General features: G+C 37.5%; 1 protein-coding gene across 2 annotated transcripts in view; it reads right to left on the bottom strand.

Annotated features, from left to right (window-relative positions):
• LOC306877210 (ubiquitin-conjugating enzyme E2 E3) overlaps window positions 1-15,777 on the bottom strand; it is a 38,936-nt gene extending 23,159 nt beyond the window's left edge. The window contains exons 1-3 of one of the 2 annotated variants that reach the window (XM_079428806.1): window positions 15,393-15,777; window positions 13,571-13,777; window positions 12,532-12,582 (exon numbers count right to left, since the gene is read on the bottom strand). In XM_079428806.1, coding sequence (XP_079284932.1) covers window positions 12,532-12,582; window positions 13,571-13,770 — 251 coding nt within the window. In that variant the 5' untranslated portion in view covers window positions 13,771-13,777; window positions 15,393-15,777. The remainder of the gene's footprint in view (window positions 1-12,531; window positions 12,583-13,570; window positions 13,778-15,392) is intronic. The other variant, XM_079428807.1, reaches the window with a different exon arrangement.
• Between the last annotated feature and the right edge of the window lie 4,074 nt (window positions 15,778-19,851).

Here is a 19,851-nt window from a genome sequence, read left to right as displayed (position 1 = left end):
AAAAAAAAAAAGAAAAGTTGAGCCAACTTAAAATTAAGGCAACCAGCTTCTGCAGATTTTTTAGTTTTATACTACAAAAAGTTGAGAATCTCCTACAAAAATAAGCTGAGAGAACTCAAAAATCTGCTGAAGCTGGTTGCCTTAATTTTAAGTTGGCTCAACTTTTTTTTTTTTTTTCCAGCTAAACATCTCCTTTTATGATGCACTGATGAGAAAGAAATATTACGGAAGAACATATGGGTGAGAAATTGATAGTTTTCATTTTTGGTGAACCGTTCCTAACAAAAGCAAATTATAAAATAATAAACTAAAAAAAAACAAAAAACAGCCATGATCAGGTGACACTTCACCAGTAGGATGAACATGTGCTAACGGCTAGTGGCGTTTTGAAGGACATCTTCCTTGACAGGCCACTTTGGGACATTTGTGTAGTTCAAAGGGGAGAACTGCGATAATGCTTAATCAGTCTGAGCTGACATGTTTCGAAGGCGATCCTCCCTTTGTGTATGTATTGGAAAGAGATGGCGCTCAGCCTAAGGGCCTGCCTGCTTTTGTCCCAGCCGAGCAGAGCAGTGAGGCTCCCTCTAGGACCCAGGCTCTCTTTTGTCCCATATACACACATGCACACTCAGTGTAAATGGTGTGCTAGTCTGTGTGACATTCAGTCAGGTGAGCAAAACTCTGGAGATAAAAACATTTGCTTAATTGACAGGAGGATTCATTTTTTCAAGCTAAAGTAACAATCCTGATTTGATATTCAAATCTAATTGAAAGCTCCTACTTAAAAGCCTCAAGACTAAAAATACATTTAAATCTATTTGAAAGCTTTTGAACAAAAGTACCAAAATTATCCTTAAACAGAATAGATCTCTCCCAAAAATGGGAATTTTCATCATTTACTCACCCTCACATTGTTTCAAACCCTCTTTCTTTCATAAAACAAACCAATTTCACAATCTGCAAGACTAAAATAAGTAGTAAAGCAACAAACAGCCTCAATAAACCAAGTTGGTGTGACTCCATATCAAGAAATATGATTAGAATGTGTAAATATTTTCTGCCTTTACATAAGGACGAGTTGGCAGACTTACTGCAGCCGTCTGAAATAGTTCTTACTAAACCCGAAACCGTTTTATGTCACAAGACCGCATTAGAAACACACACACACATTTAAAAACCTCAGGATTTGTTTCTCCAGTGTAAGCAGGGGAAACCCAAACACCACAGGAAGATGAAAGGCACTTAATTTGAGAAACGGGGCGAAAGTTGATTTCTGGCACAGTGAATTTACACTACAAGTTCCAGTAATATATCATATAATTTCTTTGTTAAATTGCTCATTAATGTTACTCTGAACAATAGCTTCTTAAGGTAATCCTCATACACTTAAAGTACCTATAGTCAAGCTAACCTTTTGAAAAAATAATTAAACTACAAACCCTTTATAAAGAAGCTAACAAAACTGAAAACTGAAAAGCAGCACTTTGTTATAAAAAATTGACCCACAGGGACTCTGTCTGAACAAACTGATTCAATAAAATGAATAAGATTTCTCAACGGTATATACGAGGGAAAAGGAAAATATTAGAAGGGTGCAATTCATTATTTTTTCAACTCGCTATACTGTACAGCTCCACGTAGCAATGTGACAAAAGACACACACTAACATTTAAAAGTTTGGGGGATTTTTTTTTTTTTTTTTTTAAGTCAAGAGGGCATTAAAATGCTCAAAAGTGACATTAAAAACATTTAATATAACAAAAGTAAATGCTGTTGTTTTGAGCTTATTATTCATCAGGAGGGAAAAATAAAAAAAATATCACATTTCCACAAAAAATATTAAGCACTGTTAACTGCTTTCAAAATAGATAATACGACATGTCTCTTGAGCACCAAATGAGCATATTAGAATGATTTCTGAAGGATTGTGTGAACCTGAAGACTGGAGTAATGATGCTGATAATTCAGCTTTGCATAACAGGAATAAATTACATTTTAACATATTAAGAGAAAAGTTATTTTACTCACAATTTTCCCTACAATTACGGTTTTTTGTAAAGGGGTAATATGACGATTCTAAAAAATAACATTATTTTATTTGGTCTAATGCAATGTGTTTACGCAGTTTATGGTTCAAAAAATACATTATTTTCCACATTCCGTACATTATAGTTGCTCCTCTGTGCCCTGGCTTTTTTGAAACGCATCGATTTTTACAATTTATTCTGTCTTTTTCGCGGTAAACTGAAAGAGCTTTTTTTGCTATTTTCGACCAAACAATTCCGGTTGCCGAACATTCGGTGCATCACTATTATATATGCACAAACTGCTTGTTACACTCCAAAGACAAAAGAAAACTTAAAATCGCATCATATGACTCTTTTGAACTTCTGAAGTAGCTTTAAAGCTACTCTATTTACTATACAAGTTATTCCCCCAAACTGCTCATTATTCATCATCTTACATGGAAAATGAACAGTGCAGCTCTCAAGAATGAAGAAATAACTGAGCTTTATTGAGCGTTTTAAGTCTACACTCAAGATAATTGTGAAATCAGCTGAATAGGAGCTAATTTCATGTCACCACGGTGCAAATAACCCAGCAGCAGCCAGCGGCAGGCATCATAATACACGGCCCCAGAGAGCCCAAGCGTCATGGGGGCTATAGTGCAGCAGTAATGGCCTAACAAGGTTACATCTCCATGGGAGACGCAGCAAATGGGGGGCTGGTTTGAGAGTAGACAACACCGAGGGACCCTCTCGGATACCCACATATATGATTAAAGCAGCGTGATGAAGTATTTGTTATAACTAATAAATGACTTTAATGAGCCTGAACGAGATGCATATTCACTTTCAGCTCTCAAACAGTTTCACAAAATCCTCATGATAAAACACATCACGTCTTTCAAAACTTCCCAACAAATCTGTGAAACACAGCATGTGTGAACGCAACCATATTAACAGACGTGTAGGGTAGCGCAGTGGATGTAATGGTGCTGGAGAACAAGGCTACTGTGAGTGTGTGTGTGTGTTTGAAAGAAAAAGGCTCTGGTTATCACAGTCACAGTGTGAGGTGCTATGGGGTGGTTATCTAAAGACGAGGCCAAGCGGTCGAGCCACGACATGACTCTCCTGTCTTATCAGCCGCGGGTGATAGAGCGATGGCCCTCAGTGGTGTGGGGGTTGGGGAGGATCATGCACTATTAATAGGCAGGGCGGACACTAGAATCCAAGAGACATGTCTGGTGTATGTACACACACACATGCTTTGGACATCTAATGCTAGAACGGTGCTACATTTGCATTTCCAAAGAAAAAAAAAAACTACATCTTTAACAGCTAGTAGGTGGGTTGTATGAGAGAATCCTAAAATAATTGGTTTTATGGAAACCTTGCACAATTAGCCTGGTTTAAGGTTCAACTGGTGCAGATCTGAAGTGTTTTTATGGTTCATTAACAAAAGATGTATTCGTGCATTGAAAAAAAAATAGAGCATTTTTGAAAGGAACTTTTTTTATGTTGATAATTGAGCTTTTCATGAATGCTATATTTTAAAAAAATTATATCAATGGAATAATTCAGAGCTTGTTTTTCTAGTTTTTGAACAATAAAAACAGCCAATCAGAATCCACTCAACTGTAAGGAGCTCGAGCATTTAAAGAATCAGATGACAAAACTGCAGATGACAAAAACATTGTGTATTAACACTAATATACTGTAGTTATTGTTACAGTTATCAATTGGTGTGAACAGGCCTTAACAATAGCCTGATGCCCAAAAAATGTACAAAAAAGGGACTATACAACAAATCGCACATTAATGTAAATCAACAAAAGGGTACTACTATATTTGTACCTTGGGAAAGTAAGCTAGTAATACATTCATTAACAATTAACAATCAACAATAAGCTTGAGCCGTAAAACATGAGCTGATATAATGCACATCAAAACAAGCAGTTCAACTTCCTCTATTATATATTGATAATGTCAATATGTTCAGCAAACGATAAGAAGGTGCTCCAGATTCTTTTAAATGTGGCTTCTTTTCCTTTTAAATGTTGTCTTTTCCACTGGAATGCATGAGGACATTTCTTTTTGCCACTGATTTATACATTTATTTATTATTTTGACATTGGCACTGTTTGTGGAGAGCAGCTCAAAATTGCTTGTGATGTTTCTCATTTGTACGTCACTTTCCACAAGAGCATCTGCTAAATGAATGAATGCAAATGCAAAAAAACACATTGAGAAGTGATTCAAAAAGCCACCTGAATGCTTGTGGCTTTAGAGAAATTAATTTAAAAAGAATAAAATAAATCATCCAGCACGCTATCAGCATGATAATTAAATCAATCAAATAAATAAATCATTAAAATAAATAAATAGTTCAAGCAGTAAAATTTGATTGGATTAGGTTACTAAAATAGATAATAAACAATATTCTTATTAATGGATTCCAAATTTTTTGATGGATACCTATTTCTAGTCATTTGTGATTCCTGGATCAAGATTTTATACAACAAAATAAGAGAGAAAAAATACATTCATAACACAGAAATTTCCAAAAACATATCCAGATCTGAAAGCACAATTTTTTTTTTTTTTTGAAAGGTACTGCCATGTCCGTGGAAGCTCTGTGTACGGTAAATACAATCACTCATCATCTTTTTTTAAGATATTGCCTCATTTTTTTAGAAATTCAGATGACTAGTGCAAGATTTTGTTGTTCAACATTGGTGCATGATATTCCGTTGCCACTTTAACTTCAAGAAAATTACGTTTCCAGGAATCACGGCCTTCAAGCACTCTGAAAAGTGATTATCACAGTGAGGGCAGAACATTAGGGAAAAGAAAAACAGCTTCAACAAAGAGCAGTCAAAGCACTAATACCGATCTGTAGAAATAAACAGACCAGCTTCCTCAGGTAGTCTCAGAGACGGGGCACGGGATATCGCTCACTATGATAGATACGGCTCAGATCATTTCACCTCTTTGTGAGTGCTGACACAATAGGAGTAATGTCTGTAGTTCCAGTCAAAGGAAATGACTGCCCTACCATCCCCTTTATCAACACAAAAGACACATTACACAACACTGCCGACCGCACTATTGCAGCAAACAAGTAGAACAAAACATGTAGAATTCTTCACTATTCCAGCCACCTATTTTTATTTATTTTTTTATAGAACAGTGAGGAATAAGACATGGTTATAAAGCTACATATTTGTTAGAGCTGTGCCTAGATCTGAGTGCCTAAAGGAAACATGCAGATTTTTTGGGGAAAATAAGATTTAAATATGGTCAAATATGTCAGACAAGAAAGTATTACACTCTTATTAGTAACTGAAAACATAATAAATTAGTCAAAATATGTAAAAATAATAAACACACAAAGGAAAAAAAATAAGCCCTAAAAAAATTTAATTACTCATTTGCAAGTCACTATAGATATGAGGGTCAACTAAATAAATAAATGCAAATGTAAACGCAATGGCTCTGCATGTGGCTTTAGGAATAGAGATTCATTTAAAATGATATATACACACATACACACACACACACAATGTGAACTGCTGTTCAAAACCCATTTTTATTATTTTATGACACATTTTAAATACTTCACATAGAAGTAATAGGATATGCATGTAAAATAAATTTATTGATGTTAAAAAAAAAAAAAAAAAGCTAATGTCTTAATAGCTATTTGGCTACAGTAATATTAATTAAACATGATCCAGTAGCCTAAACTGCTTAGATGAGGTGAAGGGAGGGGTCACTATTTATTAATTATTTATTTATTCAAGATTAAAAAAAGAGAGACTTTCTAACTTTAAAATAACACATACCCAGGATTCATTCAAAATAACACCAGAAACGTTTCTGTTCTGTTTCATGTGAAAGACTGTTGTCTTGTGACGGCTGCGAGGCTGTCTGCAGGACATTCTCTGACACAACACCAATATAAAAAAAGCCCCACAGTGAATCTGACAGCTGGACCAGAGCCAGGGCATGATAAACGCTGTCACTGTCACAAGCCTGTAATAAATGTGAGCTTCACCGAGGGAAAGAGAAGAAAGAGAGATGCAGGGAGAGAAAGGAAGCAGTTAAAGAAGACCCCCTGAGAAAACGAGGCGCTGCTGAAGGGCTACCTTTCAATTTAGACAAAGGGTTGCTGAGCATTGAATACATTTGCAGAATTTTTTTGGTGTACAAACTGCCTGCGGAGAGCCTGACCCGTGTGTAATAGCACTGAGAGCACCATCAGCACAAACTACATGAGAACCCAGGCCATAATTGGCGACGTGATTGCTTTCTGTGATTCATGAGTATGCATCAGATCTCAATTACACAATCTTGCCAAGAGTCCTCTTTAAACATTTACTCGGAGCATCTCAGCACGAAGGCCCTGGACTTGCATCGTACGCGGTTTCCCTTCATTGTCCTTGCGCTTCTTTATTCAGCCATAATGAAGGGGAGTTACTGCGGCAGTCTGCTGTAATAACCACAATGATGATGGTTTGTTGTGGCATACAGACTGAAGGTTCTGAACCCTACATCTGTAATGAGTCTCTTCATTTGTCTAAACGCCGTAACTGTAGGACTCATTTAGTTTAAACAGCGTTTCTTTGGTGTAGAGTACAGACAGATATAAAAATAAAATTGCTTTCTACGGTCTAGTTTTTCAGTCCATAAATTTGATATTATTGCTCCAACATTTGCAGAGCAGAACAAAAACACCGTGTGAAATCTGCAGCAGTGGCCAGAATTAAAAATCAGTGACAAAAACAAGCCAAACATCACTTCCAGGTCAACAGATCTATCTATCTACAGCAGACTGCTCGGTTCTTATCACAAGTGTAAAATAATAATAATAAATACCTTATAGGTGTGATGTGGCCAAAACCATAGCGCAAGTCATTTTACATTAAGGTGATGACAATATCAAGATAATGTGCTTGCTGGAAATTTGAAATAGTTTTTTTTTTTTGATAATTAAATTAATTAAATATTTTACAATAAAAGGTACTCCATCTTATACTATAATTTTCATCTGCAACTTAATAATTGCAAACAAAATATTATTTATTGCAAGTGAAATAGAAGACTCGCATTACACTAGCACTCAAAAGTTTAGAGCCTGTGAGATTTTTTTTATGTTTTTAAGATGTCTTATGCTCACAAAGACGGCATTTATTGGATACAAATACAGTAAATAGTAAAACTGAACATTGAAATTGAATAAGAGTCATTAGTGTCACATGATCATTCAGATTCTTCAGTTGTGCTGCTTAATATTTTTAAGGAAACTGACACATTTGAGGATTCTTTGATGAATGGAACCTGTTTGAAATTTTAATTTAAAAAAGCTGTTCTTTTGAACTTTCTATTCTTTTTTGTAACAATGTAAATATCTTTACTGTCACTTTTGATTAATTTAATGCATTTAATGTATTAATAAAAAAAGATCTTACCAACTTTTGAATGGTAGTGTGCATTGCGCTTGAGTTAAAAAAAAGACTCTAGTATTACAAAACAAACAGTACCAAGTCTGAAAACTTTGTTTTCTGTTTTACCACACAATTTAACACCAATGTTCCTGCCAGTATACCTGGTTCACACACTGGTGAGACTGTGCACCAATGATGCAACAGATTTGGGTCAATCAATGAAAAGATTCTATTAATAAAGCAGAGTAAATGATAAAGATTAAACCAAACATAGTACACTCTTTATTAAATAACCAGAACAAAAAGAAACTCAAATCCCGGAGCGGATTGTCTGCAGCGGGTGTTTCAAACGGTTGCATCAGCACCGTGTTAAACACCTTCATCCAGGGCTTCTGACATGTTCAACAAGTCGAACACTGTGGCACTGTATCCACGGGTCACGTAAACTCTACATGTAGTCTGAGAGACAGAAAAAACCCGCCACAACAGAGGCATGAAAGCTCAATTCTCAAATGAGAGAGCTTTGATAATGAGGGCCAATATGGCAACACTTTACTCTGAGGAATTCTATCAAGAAAAAAAAAAAAACTTTCCACTTTTAACGCTTTTATCACTTCTAAGTTCAGAAAATCTGAAACCCACACACTAGAGATGGTCGATATACAATATTTACTGTAATACAATTTTGTTGGTAATATAGAAATCTACAAACACTGTTATTTTATTGATTTTTTTTATTATTGCTTTAAACCTCGGCTGCAAAAACGCATTGATTTAGTTCCTTAAAGGTTTTCAAAGTTCTCATTTTACATGCTTTGGAATACATGCCTCCATCTATAACCACATTTACTCTTTGAATAAAATAAACAATATCATCAAACAGGTTGAAAAATATTATATATAATATAATTACATTGCCTAGGCGTAACACACACACACACAATGCAGGGATAAACACAGCTCAACAGACATACTATAACACTAAGCAAGCTCATGTCAAAGCCTCTTACTTCCTCAAACATACTCTGGTTATATTAAGAGCCTTAGGGGAATTATTCACAACTCGTACGTGTTATATTCTCACAAATGTGACAATTCAAACCATAAAACCACAACTGAAGTTACACAGCAGTCGTTGAGTATAAAAACAAATTTGCTTTTATCTGCAAGTTGCTTCGCTGGGACTATAGCGCGAGATCATTTTTTTCTTTCTTTTTGCAATGCTTCCTCTTTCTGCCTGTTCAGCATGGATGCAAGGCTTCGACTAGTACCCATCATTCAGCTTTAGAGGTGATTTGAGTTTTATTTTTATGAAGACATGCAAATTCATGCCGGGAAGCAATCGGCCTCTTGCTCCACGACATGAATTTTAATAGATTGCTTAAAAACTCAGAGAGCTCTCCACATCGCAGTTAAAAATCTGCTTCTTAGGAAGGATCTAGCTGTAAATCACAGTGACAGGGCAAGTGGCTGCACAGAGATTTGAGGGAAAATGCAGAAAGTCAAGCAGCACCTGAACACAGAAGCATTTGAATGTGTCTTTAAGTGAATCACCATAACCATTTTCCCCTTTAGTCATGCTGGAACACATCATTTCAAACACGCTAGCGTAACTGCGCCTGCCTAAACAGTTATTACAACAGCAGCGTGAAACCAGTGACAAAAGCGCAATTTACGCTATCAATCTCTGACGGAGAGCTGACAGAAACACCAGAGCTGCCTGATTAAAAGAATCTCTCACCCAAAACATTTGTCTCGAGACCCCCGCATACTGTGCAAATGAGTCGTGCTCAATCTAGTTGATTTTAAATGTCCAAAGGGCTATAAAAGATGATTCTGAGCTTGTAATAGTCATATGCGAATGCCTTTTTTGTATCAGGCCATCCAAGATATAGATGAGCTTGTTTCTTCATCAAATTTAGCAATGCATCAATTGTTCACCAATGGATCCTCTGCAGTAAAATCACAATAATCCACACCACTCCAGTTCATTAACTAAAATATTGTGAAGGGAATTCCATCGAGATGTTTTTAACGTCAAGCTAAAATGCGAGTACTCTATCCATATTGTTTTTATTAGCTGTTTGCACACTCATTCTGACGGCACCCATTCACTGCAGAGGATCCACTGATGAACAAGTGATGTAATGCTAAATTTCTTCAAATCTGTTTCAATGAAGCTGTTCATTGCTGAAATAATGCTGTTCCAATCTACATCTCGGATGGCCTGAGGGTGAGTACATTTTCAGCAAATTTTCATTTTTGGGTGAACTTTTCCTTTAATCTTTTTTGGCACTTGACAGCATCTGGTCAGTATAAACTTCACTGTACTGCGTAATAAAATCCTGCAAAAACGGCTGCTTTTTTCCAGCATTCAAAAAAAAAAAAAAAAACAGCATACAGGTTTGGAATGACATGAATTTTCATTTCAAGTAATGAAGCCCAGACCCGCTGTAAGAAATAAACTCAGAGCCATATGAAAGCCCAGAGTGATATGCAATATGTTCCCACAGATACTATGTGATGTGGCACATTACCAACAAATCAGTATAATATGTCAGCCTCCAGGTAAACTGCGCTCAAGGGAAATGCTGGCTGAGAAAAGAGCCAGTGAAGGTGCTAATGATAAACGTTACGGGATAAACATCTCAGTGTGTTGAACTGTGTGGCTGCACAGATCAGACCATGAAAAGCCACCAAATCCCTGCATTGTCAATTACCATTATCAGCATCTCTGGCTCGCAGCTCCAAGCTGCTGAACTGATCTCACAGCTGGCAGAGCGCACGCTGCGTTGTGCCCTCTCAAAAAAGCATGGCATTTTCGTTTCTGAACATTTGCACATCGGAACAGTCCACCCAATAATTGAAAATTCCCCAGTTGCTCCGTGGAACACAAAAGTGGACAAATTCTGATCCTGGCTGCTATTTTTATTTCAGTCACAACAAATAGAGACTCAAATTTTCAGGAAAAAAAATAACACCATAAAAGGATCATAAAAGTGGTCAGTAAGACTTCACTATAGTTCAGTTCTTTTGAAGCAATACAATAGTTGTGTGTCCTGTAAAAATATCTTTTGAAAATTACTTCAGTATGTTTGACAAGAAAATACTACTTTAGTCTTTCCACTTTTTAATTCAATGTATTACTTGCTATTTGAAATCATGTGAAATTTACTTCATGTTTTTAACACCAATTTTTTTCCCAGTCTGTAATGACACATCAAAATGTAAGCTGTTGTATTTCATACTTGTTAAGCTTCAACGGTAATTCAAATCTGCTATGCAAAGAATACAAATTACTTTTTAAAACACCAAATCTGAGTTTAATACGATAAATCACAGAATGAAACTGTCAAAGTTCAGCAAATGTATTAAAAACATTTGTCTGCATTGTTTTTAAGCTTCATGTCACACTGCCTAAACTGTGCTGAATAGCAGCACACTGTCATCCGGTTCAGGTGCTAAAATATGCAAACCATAACATCATACCACGATACATTTTTGGATCCGCTGTGCTTTATCAGCCCTAGTGTGTAGAGTCAGTAGTGCATGACCTGTCAACCGAGCTGAGACCAGTTGCTGGAGGAGTTTCTGACATAACGCTGGATTAAATGAACATGCTGTATTCAATGCCTGCTTTTGGACATTGGACTTGCACTCGGCTTTATCTGATGTTGGGTAACTGAGACACTCTAGCACTCTCCTTGACTGCTAAATGAACAAAAAAGCAACAAGGCCAAACGCATTTTTTGCACAGCAGGTATACAATTTTTTTAGCCCTCAGATTCAGCCTAAATGCTACATTTGCAGCCTCTCTGTTTGACAAACATTTGATTTAAATATAACACTCGCCAGCAAATGTGCTTTTTCAATGCCAAAAACTAGAGCAGCTGAAATACTATTCAAAATTTGGGATGGTATGTTTTTTTAAGGATGCATTTATTTGATCAAAAGTACAGTAATATTGTAAAGTACTATAACAATTTAAACTTTTCTTTTTATATTGTATATCTATCTAATACATTTTAAAATGCATTTTATTCCTGTAATGGCAAAGCTGAATTTTTAGGAGCCATTACTCCACTCGTTACTCATATAATCAGTTAATTTTAATAACAATTTGGTACTAAAGAAATGTTTAATTTCTTGATCAATGTTGAAAACAGTTGTGCTGCTTTTTTCAAGATTCTTTGATGAAAATAACATTTAACAGACAGTTACAACAATCTTTCGTAATGTTACTAAAGATTTCTGTCACTTTTGATCAATTTAATACATTCTTTCTGAATAAAATAATTTATTTCTTACTTGACTCAAAATGAACTGCAGACCCATGCTCAGTTGACAATTAATGCTGATAATCTCAAAATAACCAGTATAAATCCCTAAAACATCAGTTTAACACTAAAATATGATCCCAATAAATGCAATATCACACCAGCTCAGATAGAGCCAATACATGACACAACGTCTATAAAATCTAGTTTGAAAGGCATAAATCAATAAGCATAAATCTCTTCCAATATTTCAGAAAGCCATAACACATATCCAACACACAGTGTTAAGAATATTACCAACCAGAGGAGACTCTTCCAATAAAAATCCACTTAATGATAAGACTTTAAAAAACACCAAACATCAATCAAAAAACTGCCGTCCTTCAAAGCATAAAAAAAAAAACACAAGGGCTACAGAGGGAATTTTAAAAGCTCCTTCGTCTTGTTCTGGCATCTCTAGGTCAGCTCATTAAAACAGATGGGGGTTCAGCAGTAAGTTCAGCATGAGTATGTGAAATCAAAGCCATATGCTTCGGAGCTGCATCTGCTATATTATTAAAAACACAACAGCGGCAAATCCACAGGAACATCAGCAACAATAATGCTCAGAGGGGAAAAAAAAAAAGACCCTATCCTTCCTAACTCTTTGAAGCTGAGGAGCAAAATGCCAAATCCATCATTTTAAAACGAGTCTAAAAACTCCAACAGTTGGTGCTAAAAGTCAATTCTTTCCCACAGCCATCCTATCGCAAACCAGTCCATAACGGAATAATATATGACAGCAGGCACGCTTAAATCACATACCTGCAGTTGGGTGGAGGATCCAGAGTGATTTCTGCAAGCTCTTTCTGGATTCTGCGAGGGAGAGAAGAGAGAAAGGGAGAGATGGTGAGAAAGCTGTGAGAGTTGCAAGCAGCCAGGGAATTACACTGCCCTCTACCTCTGCTGCGTTTACTGCACGGCTGGCTCTCCCTTCAGCACAGCTAACATGGCTGCTTCCTCTTTGTTCTCGGAGGCATAACCCGAATCCCATAACAGGAAAACTTTGCCGTGCTCGTTTCTCCCTTTCCCTCATCACACACCGTTGATCTTCACCTCAGCTCAAAGCCCGCTCCCCTTAGCACACACCCCACCCCTCGTCGGCGGGTTTAAGTCACTTTAAGCACAACAGATTTTATTTTAAAGCTTATATGTAAATGAGGAGGTGGTGGTGTTGGGGGGGGGGGGGGGGGGTGTTCTTAGGCATATTTGACAGGAGCTTTAATGCACAGCTCTGGTGCTGTTACTAAAGCATTATCAACAGCGTGTAAAAGGAGCCAGGGAAGGATTTTAGACATTTTCTAAGAATAACAGTTTGTTTTTTTGGATCTGTCATTCCACCCACATTGATAAAGTCTATGGTGTTTTAATAAGCATTGATGCGGATTGATTGGTTACCGTTTTTTTCTTCTTTTTTTCAGTGCCAATGAAATTTGAGGGTAGAATTGCTGTATTTACTAGTCTCCACGAGGCAGAGGGATTCGATTTGCTTCTCTTGTTCCTTAAAGAGCTATGCGTAGAAGTTCTGGGATGCCTCAACTTCGAACTTAGTAAAGTAAACATGGCGTGGTTTGTTGAAATTAAATATAAGCTGATCACACGGCTTCTTTGCTCATGCAGATAAGTAATTATCTAAGCTTAGTGCTTTTATTCTCAAGTACAGAGCACAGACGACAAAACTGTTAATTGGCACATTGCGAAAATGAACTTGAATGCACAAAAAGGGATAATAAAGAGCAGGACTGAATTTTAAAAAATGACATTTAATCCTCAAAGGCAAAACAGATAGATTTGTCAGCTTTACCTCTTTGCGCTGGAGGATAATTTGGCTGTTGTTTTGCTGGACAGTTTGGTGGATTTCTTCTGCTGTTGTGGAGGCATGGGTTGTTTTCGCTCCTCTTGATCTTCTGGTTCTGGCACCGGAGGATCTCTCTGATCCGCATCGGAACTGCCGCTGCTGGTGCTGGGACTTTCATCATCTGACCGTTGTCTTTCACTGGACATTTTCCACCTTTGTAAAGGACAACAAGAGGTTCTGAAGCAGGGTTGACTGCGATCACAGGAGTCTCCTGGGGTTTAAGCAAATCTCAAATTTGCTCAGTGGAAACTTAAACCCCAACCTCAAGGCCGCCTGGAACCCTAACCCTTACGTTTCTAAATACAAACAGAAGCAAGGAGGATACGCAAACACAAAGTGACATCTCACAGAAACTTCATTAGACTATTTATACAAGCAAGAAGTATATCATTTCAAGCTTTTTTAAACACTTATTTCTGTATCGATTTTTACCAATTTCAACTTTAATATTACTTATTTATTAGATACACTAGAATCTAAAATAAAGTGATCATTAGTCACAATGGCTCATTTAAGAGATTAAAGATGTTACTAGTGTAAGAACCTTGAATGCAGTGTAAAACACTTTGGATAAAAGCATCCACCAAATGCATGAATCCAAATTCATAGCAACAATTGTCTCTAATAAATAGACCTCTACTGTGAAACAGATAGTTGCAACTATCTGAATAAACATGGGTATCCAATAAACAGGTACTAGAAAAACTGGAATAGGTGCCTGCAACAGCTGGAATGCTTAGTAGCTGGAAGTGAATAGCTCATTTCTGAATCATAGACTCCCATAGAATTTAATTGTAAAGATATGCTTCTAGTTAATGGAATAGTCACTTGTCACTACAGGATTGAATAAACACTAGCAAGTAGAATCTAATGAGGCTACTAGTCAGTGTTGGATTCCTTACACTGGTAATTAAAAGGAGTACCAGTAAACACAAAAACAGGTATATGTTAGTTTTAAAGAATAAACGCTAAAACGGTTTGCCAGGAGAGCAACAATCAAAATGAATCCACAGTATTTAGACTCTGAAAACACAAGCAATCGTACAGATGATCCGATCCAATTACATCAAACTCTTGTCATTCTGAAGGACAAAACGTCCACGTTTTCACACGTAAAACCACACACACTCACTCACTCACACGCCAACTTAATCCATTAGCCACTGAGCTGATAGTATTTGTAAATAGCGCAGCGGCAACATTGTTGCAACCATTATGACGTTTCACATGGATCCGCGATACATTGTATCAGTTATGCGCTTAATGTTACAAGCTGCAGCGACCATCACACGTTCACAAAACCCTCCTCCGCGAAAAGAGCCTTGAGTTTTTTCGCTCTCCATCTGCTGAATAGGTGCAAGTGGCTGAGCTTATGAGAGTAAACGAGAAAAACACACGGCGGTTCCAGCAGAATCTGTCGCTGAGAAGAAGGAGATTTCAAGAGCTGCAAAGGAAAGCAATCATTGCACCTATTCGCAGCATGTCCACCCCCTTCACTTTAGGAGAACGAGGCGATATCGCGAGCGGATTGCGAGGAAAATCGAGTCGTTTAACGCACGCCGGGGCGAAAAGATTCAGATTGGATCTTTTAAAATCCTTTGTAAGAGGTTTGTTGTGGTAGGAGGCACTCCAGTATCAGCATGGTGTACCAACTGATGCGTGAAGTCAGTTTCGAGCTCCCCTCTCTTCAGACCTGAAAACACTAAGAAAGGACGATGTTACCCTGCCTAATGTGGAGTCTACGAGACCCTTAGAGCTTCTTTTTTACCTTAGACGCGGTCCTGTCCTGATCTGGGGTGGTAAGGAGTGTTAAAAATCCAGTTGAAATGGAGCCGGGAAGACGACGGGCTCCGGCCGAGCTGTGAACATTGGAGAGTAGGAAGGAGAGGAGGCGCTGCAGTTTACCTCGGGGCCGACGGGTGGCGCTGTACAGCGCTTGGACATAAGCGTCTACCGCCTAGGATGGTCCCACACAACAACACAACCAACGTGAAATTGTATCACCTCACGATATGCTCCACCTGAGCAGGATTTAAAAACCTGTCACCGTGCGTGTGATGAAGAAATCGGCGGCGACCGTCGAGGGCGAGAGGGATGTTTTAGCGTCGGGAGGAAGTTTTGACATGTTATTGTGAGGGCTCCATGGTGAGAGCAATCAGCTCACGGAAACTTTGAGCGTGGGTGAGAAGTTTGGCTGGAATTCCTGTGCAGGTGGGAGTCCCTGTACAGCACTGCATGACTTACTGCATGACTTCTCTATTGTCTGCTACACTTCATTCCGTACCGCTGTATGGCTCCTCAGGAGTCAACAGTGTATGTATTCTATATGCTCCTTTACTTCTCTATAGTCTGTATTACTTTCTGCTCCATAGTATATTCTGCATGAGGTCTTTATAGTCTACATTCAGCTTTCTCTGTAATCACCTGCTTCACTTCTCTATTGCCATTAGTACAGGTGCTGGTCAAAATTAGAATATCATGAAAAAGTTTATTTCAGTAATACCATTCAAAAAGTGAAACTTGTATATTAGATTCATTCACTACACAGACTGATATATTTCAAATGTTTATTTCCTTTAATTTTGATGATTATAACTGACAACAAATGAAAGTCCCAAATTCAGTATCTCAGAAAATTAGAATATCAATTAAGACCAATGCAAAAAAAAAAAGAAAAGATTTTTAGAAATGTCAATGTCAAACCATCAATGACTGTGGAAACTTTACACTGGCCCTCAAGCAACGTGGATTATATGCCTCTCTTCCTCCAGACTCTGGGACCTTGATTTCCAGAGGAAATGCAAAATTTACTTTCATCAGAGAGCATAACTTTGGACCACTCAGCAGCAGTCCAGTCAAGATGCTTCTGATGCTGTTTCTCGTTCAAGAGTGGCTTGACACAAGGAATGCGACAGCTGAAACCCATGTCTTGCATACGTCTGTGCGTGGTGGTTCTTGAAGCACTGACTCCAGCTGCAATCCACTCTTTGTGAATCTCCCCCACATTTTTGAATGGGTTGTGTTTCACAATCCTCTCCAGAGTGTGGTTATATTGCTTGTACACTTTTTTCTACCACATCTTGTCCTTCCCTTCGCCTCTCTATTAATGTGCTTGGACACAGAGCTCTGTGAACAGCCAGCCTCTTTAGCAATGACCTTTTGTGTCTTGCCCTTCTTGTGCAAGGTGTCAATGGTCGTCTTTTGGACAACTGTCAAGTCAGCAGTCTTCCCCGTGATTGTGTAGCCTACAGAACTAGACTGAGAGACCATTTAAAGGCTTTTGCAGGCGTTTTGAGTTAATTAGCTGATTAGAGTGTGGCACCAGGTGTCATCAATATTGAACATTTTCACAATATTCAAATTTTCTGAGATACTGAATTTGGGACTTTCATTAGTTGTCAGTTATAATCATCAAAATGAAAGGAAATAAACATTTGAAATATATCAGTCTGTGTGTAATGAATTAATCTAATATACAAGTTTCACTTTTTGAATGGTATTACTGAAATCAACTTTTTCATGATATTCTAATTTTATGACCAGCACCTGTATATGCTATTTTTTAGTTTACTGTATATTGTATGATATAGTATATGAATTTAATGTATAGCGCACTACCGTAGTCGTTTTTACATTCTGCTCTATTGTGTATATTGCATGACTTATAGACTAAAGTCAACTCTGCTTTATAATAATGCATGACTTAGTAGTACATATGTACTGTATTGATTCTCTATAGTCAGTAAATTGCACCTCTCTATTCTACAAGCTGTTTTACTTCTCAATAGTATATTCTGCACAAATTCTATATACTTTCTCTTTTGTGATACTACATGACTAATCTATGGTCTTCTGCTTTATTGACATTAGTATAGACTGTCCTGCCTGTCATCTATTGTCTGTAGTGTTACATAATATATGATTACCATTGAATTTCTGTATAATCATTCATTTATACTTCTCCAGATTATATGCTTTCTATAGTCTATATTACATTCAATTTACTTAATGACTTCTTGTCTTTAGTATTTTGATATATTATAATACCTAGCATGACTTATCTGTAGTTTATGGTAGGCCAACATATTGCTCTATAATGCATAGACCTTTCTATAGTGAATAATAAACTGCTTTATAATAAAATACATTCTGTATGACCTTTCTTTCTAGTACATACTGCTCTAAAGCATATACAGTTTGAGTACATTATAACCTGTTTTAGGCCTCTATGTTGTGCTGATTCTCAATTGTAGTAGTATATTATGCATGACCTCTCTATAGTTTATAGTATAGAGTTCTGTTTTCCCTCAATGTAATGAATACACTCTGCAGTGCATGCTTAGTTCAAGTGTAACCATTGAGTTCATTCATAATTATATTTAATCTGTTTAGCTGTATTTGAGACACTCCAGTGTAGACAATAGTGTCTGTTTTTTGTAATAAGTGATTTGACATATTTAGGAACATTGCCCAATTATTTCCCTTTCTGGATTGTTAGTCATCCTTCCTCTGACAGCCTTTAAAAATAGCTCTGAGGTTGCATGTGTATTTCTGTACAGAAAGGCCACTCAGGTATCTCCAAAAGGCACGGTTTATTCTACATTACTGGTTACCACCCAGATAGCTTTATTTTATTTAGTGTTCAGTCCAAACTTTAAATGTGCACAGGCTTTACTGAGTCACCTAATTGAACAGAATCAACTCTGAACCGATTTGAGCAGAATAATGACACTATTGTCTTTTTAGAGCTTGTTTAGAGGAGAATCTGAGCGCCTCATATCAGTTTGCATCATTGGTCTAGCACAATTTGTTCAATTATTAGACAAGATCAAATTCATCACTAATCAGTTCTACTGAAGACAGCAGTGTTGTTATTAGGTCTGGGTAAAAAAAAAAAAAAAAATATCCCTTAAATATTCTTAAATCCTATTAATCGATTAGTGTAGCCCAGGGGTGTCAAACTCTGTTCCTGGAGAGCCACAGCCCTGCACAGTTTAGATGCAACCCTAATTAAACACACCTGATCCAGCTAATCAAGTCAATAAGGCTTATTTGAAAACTACGGCTGTGTCCAAATTCAGGGTCTGCATCCTTCGGAGTACTCATTTGAAGGATGTTACGTCACAGCGCCGCGACGAAGGCTGTCCAAATTCGTAGGATCCTTCAAATGCGGCCCACAAATACGTCCTCCTTTTCCCCGAATTGGAAGGATGGGTGTGGTGGATCCTTTCCCGTCCTACCTATCCCATAATTCTTTTCGGCAGAGCGTAATGGCGGACGAAGCGAGCGGTAGCGGAGTGGGAGAGGAGTTTCTCTGACAAAACAAGCTAAAGTTTATGCTTCGGCTCAATGAATTTGTAGGAGAAATTAGTAGAATACTTAAAAACAAATAAAAATAGGCTATAATGGCTTACCTGGATGTGACTGTCTTGTAGTCTGATATAAAAAACTCTCCGACAACGAGCAAAGAAAGTATTTAATTTATTTAATTGCTTTATTTCTTCCAAAAGAATTAAAATGAGGAGAATAACTCTTTGTTTGTCCATTTTCCCGCTTCTTGCTTGGCGCTGTCACGGTTGCTAGGCGACAGGATACGAGCAACGGGTAAGGGAGGGAACTGAAAGAAGGGTAGGCTGTCCAAATTCACAAACACCGACTTCCGGGTTTTGCGGACGTCGGAGGATCCCTCCTCCTTCAACTGGGTAGGAAGGATCCTAAGGAGGATGCAGACCCTGAATTTGGACACAGCCTACATGGAGCAGGGTTAGAACTAAACTCTGCAGGTCTGCGGCCCTTCAGGAACTGAGTTTGACACCCCTGATATAGCCTGTTTTTAGTTAATGAATGGAACATTGTTGTGCGCCTCCCATCCAATAAATTGCTAGCTTTGCACGTTGTTACTTTTGATAAAGTCTCAGATTTAAAATTTTGTCCATTTTATTACAAATAAATTCTCTTTTGGCGCTGTTTAATGTGGAGTGACAGATTTAACGTGAACTGATCATCTCCTCCACTTCAATACCAGTTGCAACACAAAATAAACATGAATGAACATCCAAAGGTTAAGAAAAAAAGGAATGTTAAAAGGATTACTTACTGAAGTAACTTACCAAATTCCATATCATGTAATCGCTCAATCAGTGTTTCAACAGCGGAAAGACGTTAATATAACAGCTTTTAAACAATGTCACGTAACATCTCATTTACATCAGAAAAAAAGAACATAT

This window comes from Barbus barbus (assembly GCF_936440315.1).
Source record: "Barbus barbus genome assembly, chromosome: 11".
NCBI lineage: Eukaryota > Metazoa > Chordata > Actinopteri > Cypriniformes > Cyprinidae > Barbus > Barbus barbus.
The sequence above is the reverse complement of the archived record's forward strand: the minus strand, read 5'-3'. Positions and strand labels throughout refer to the sequence as shown.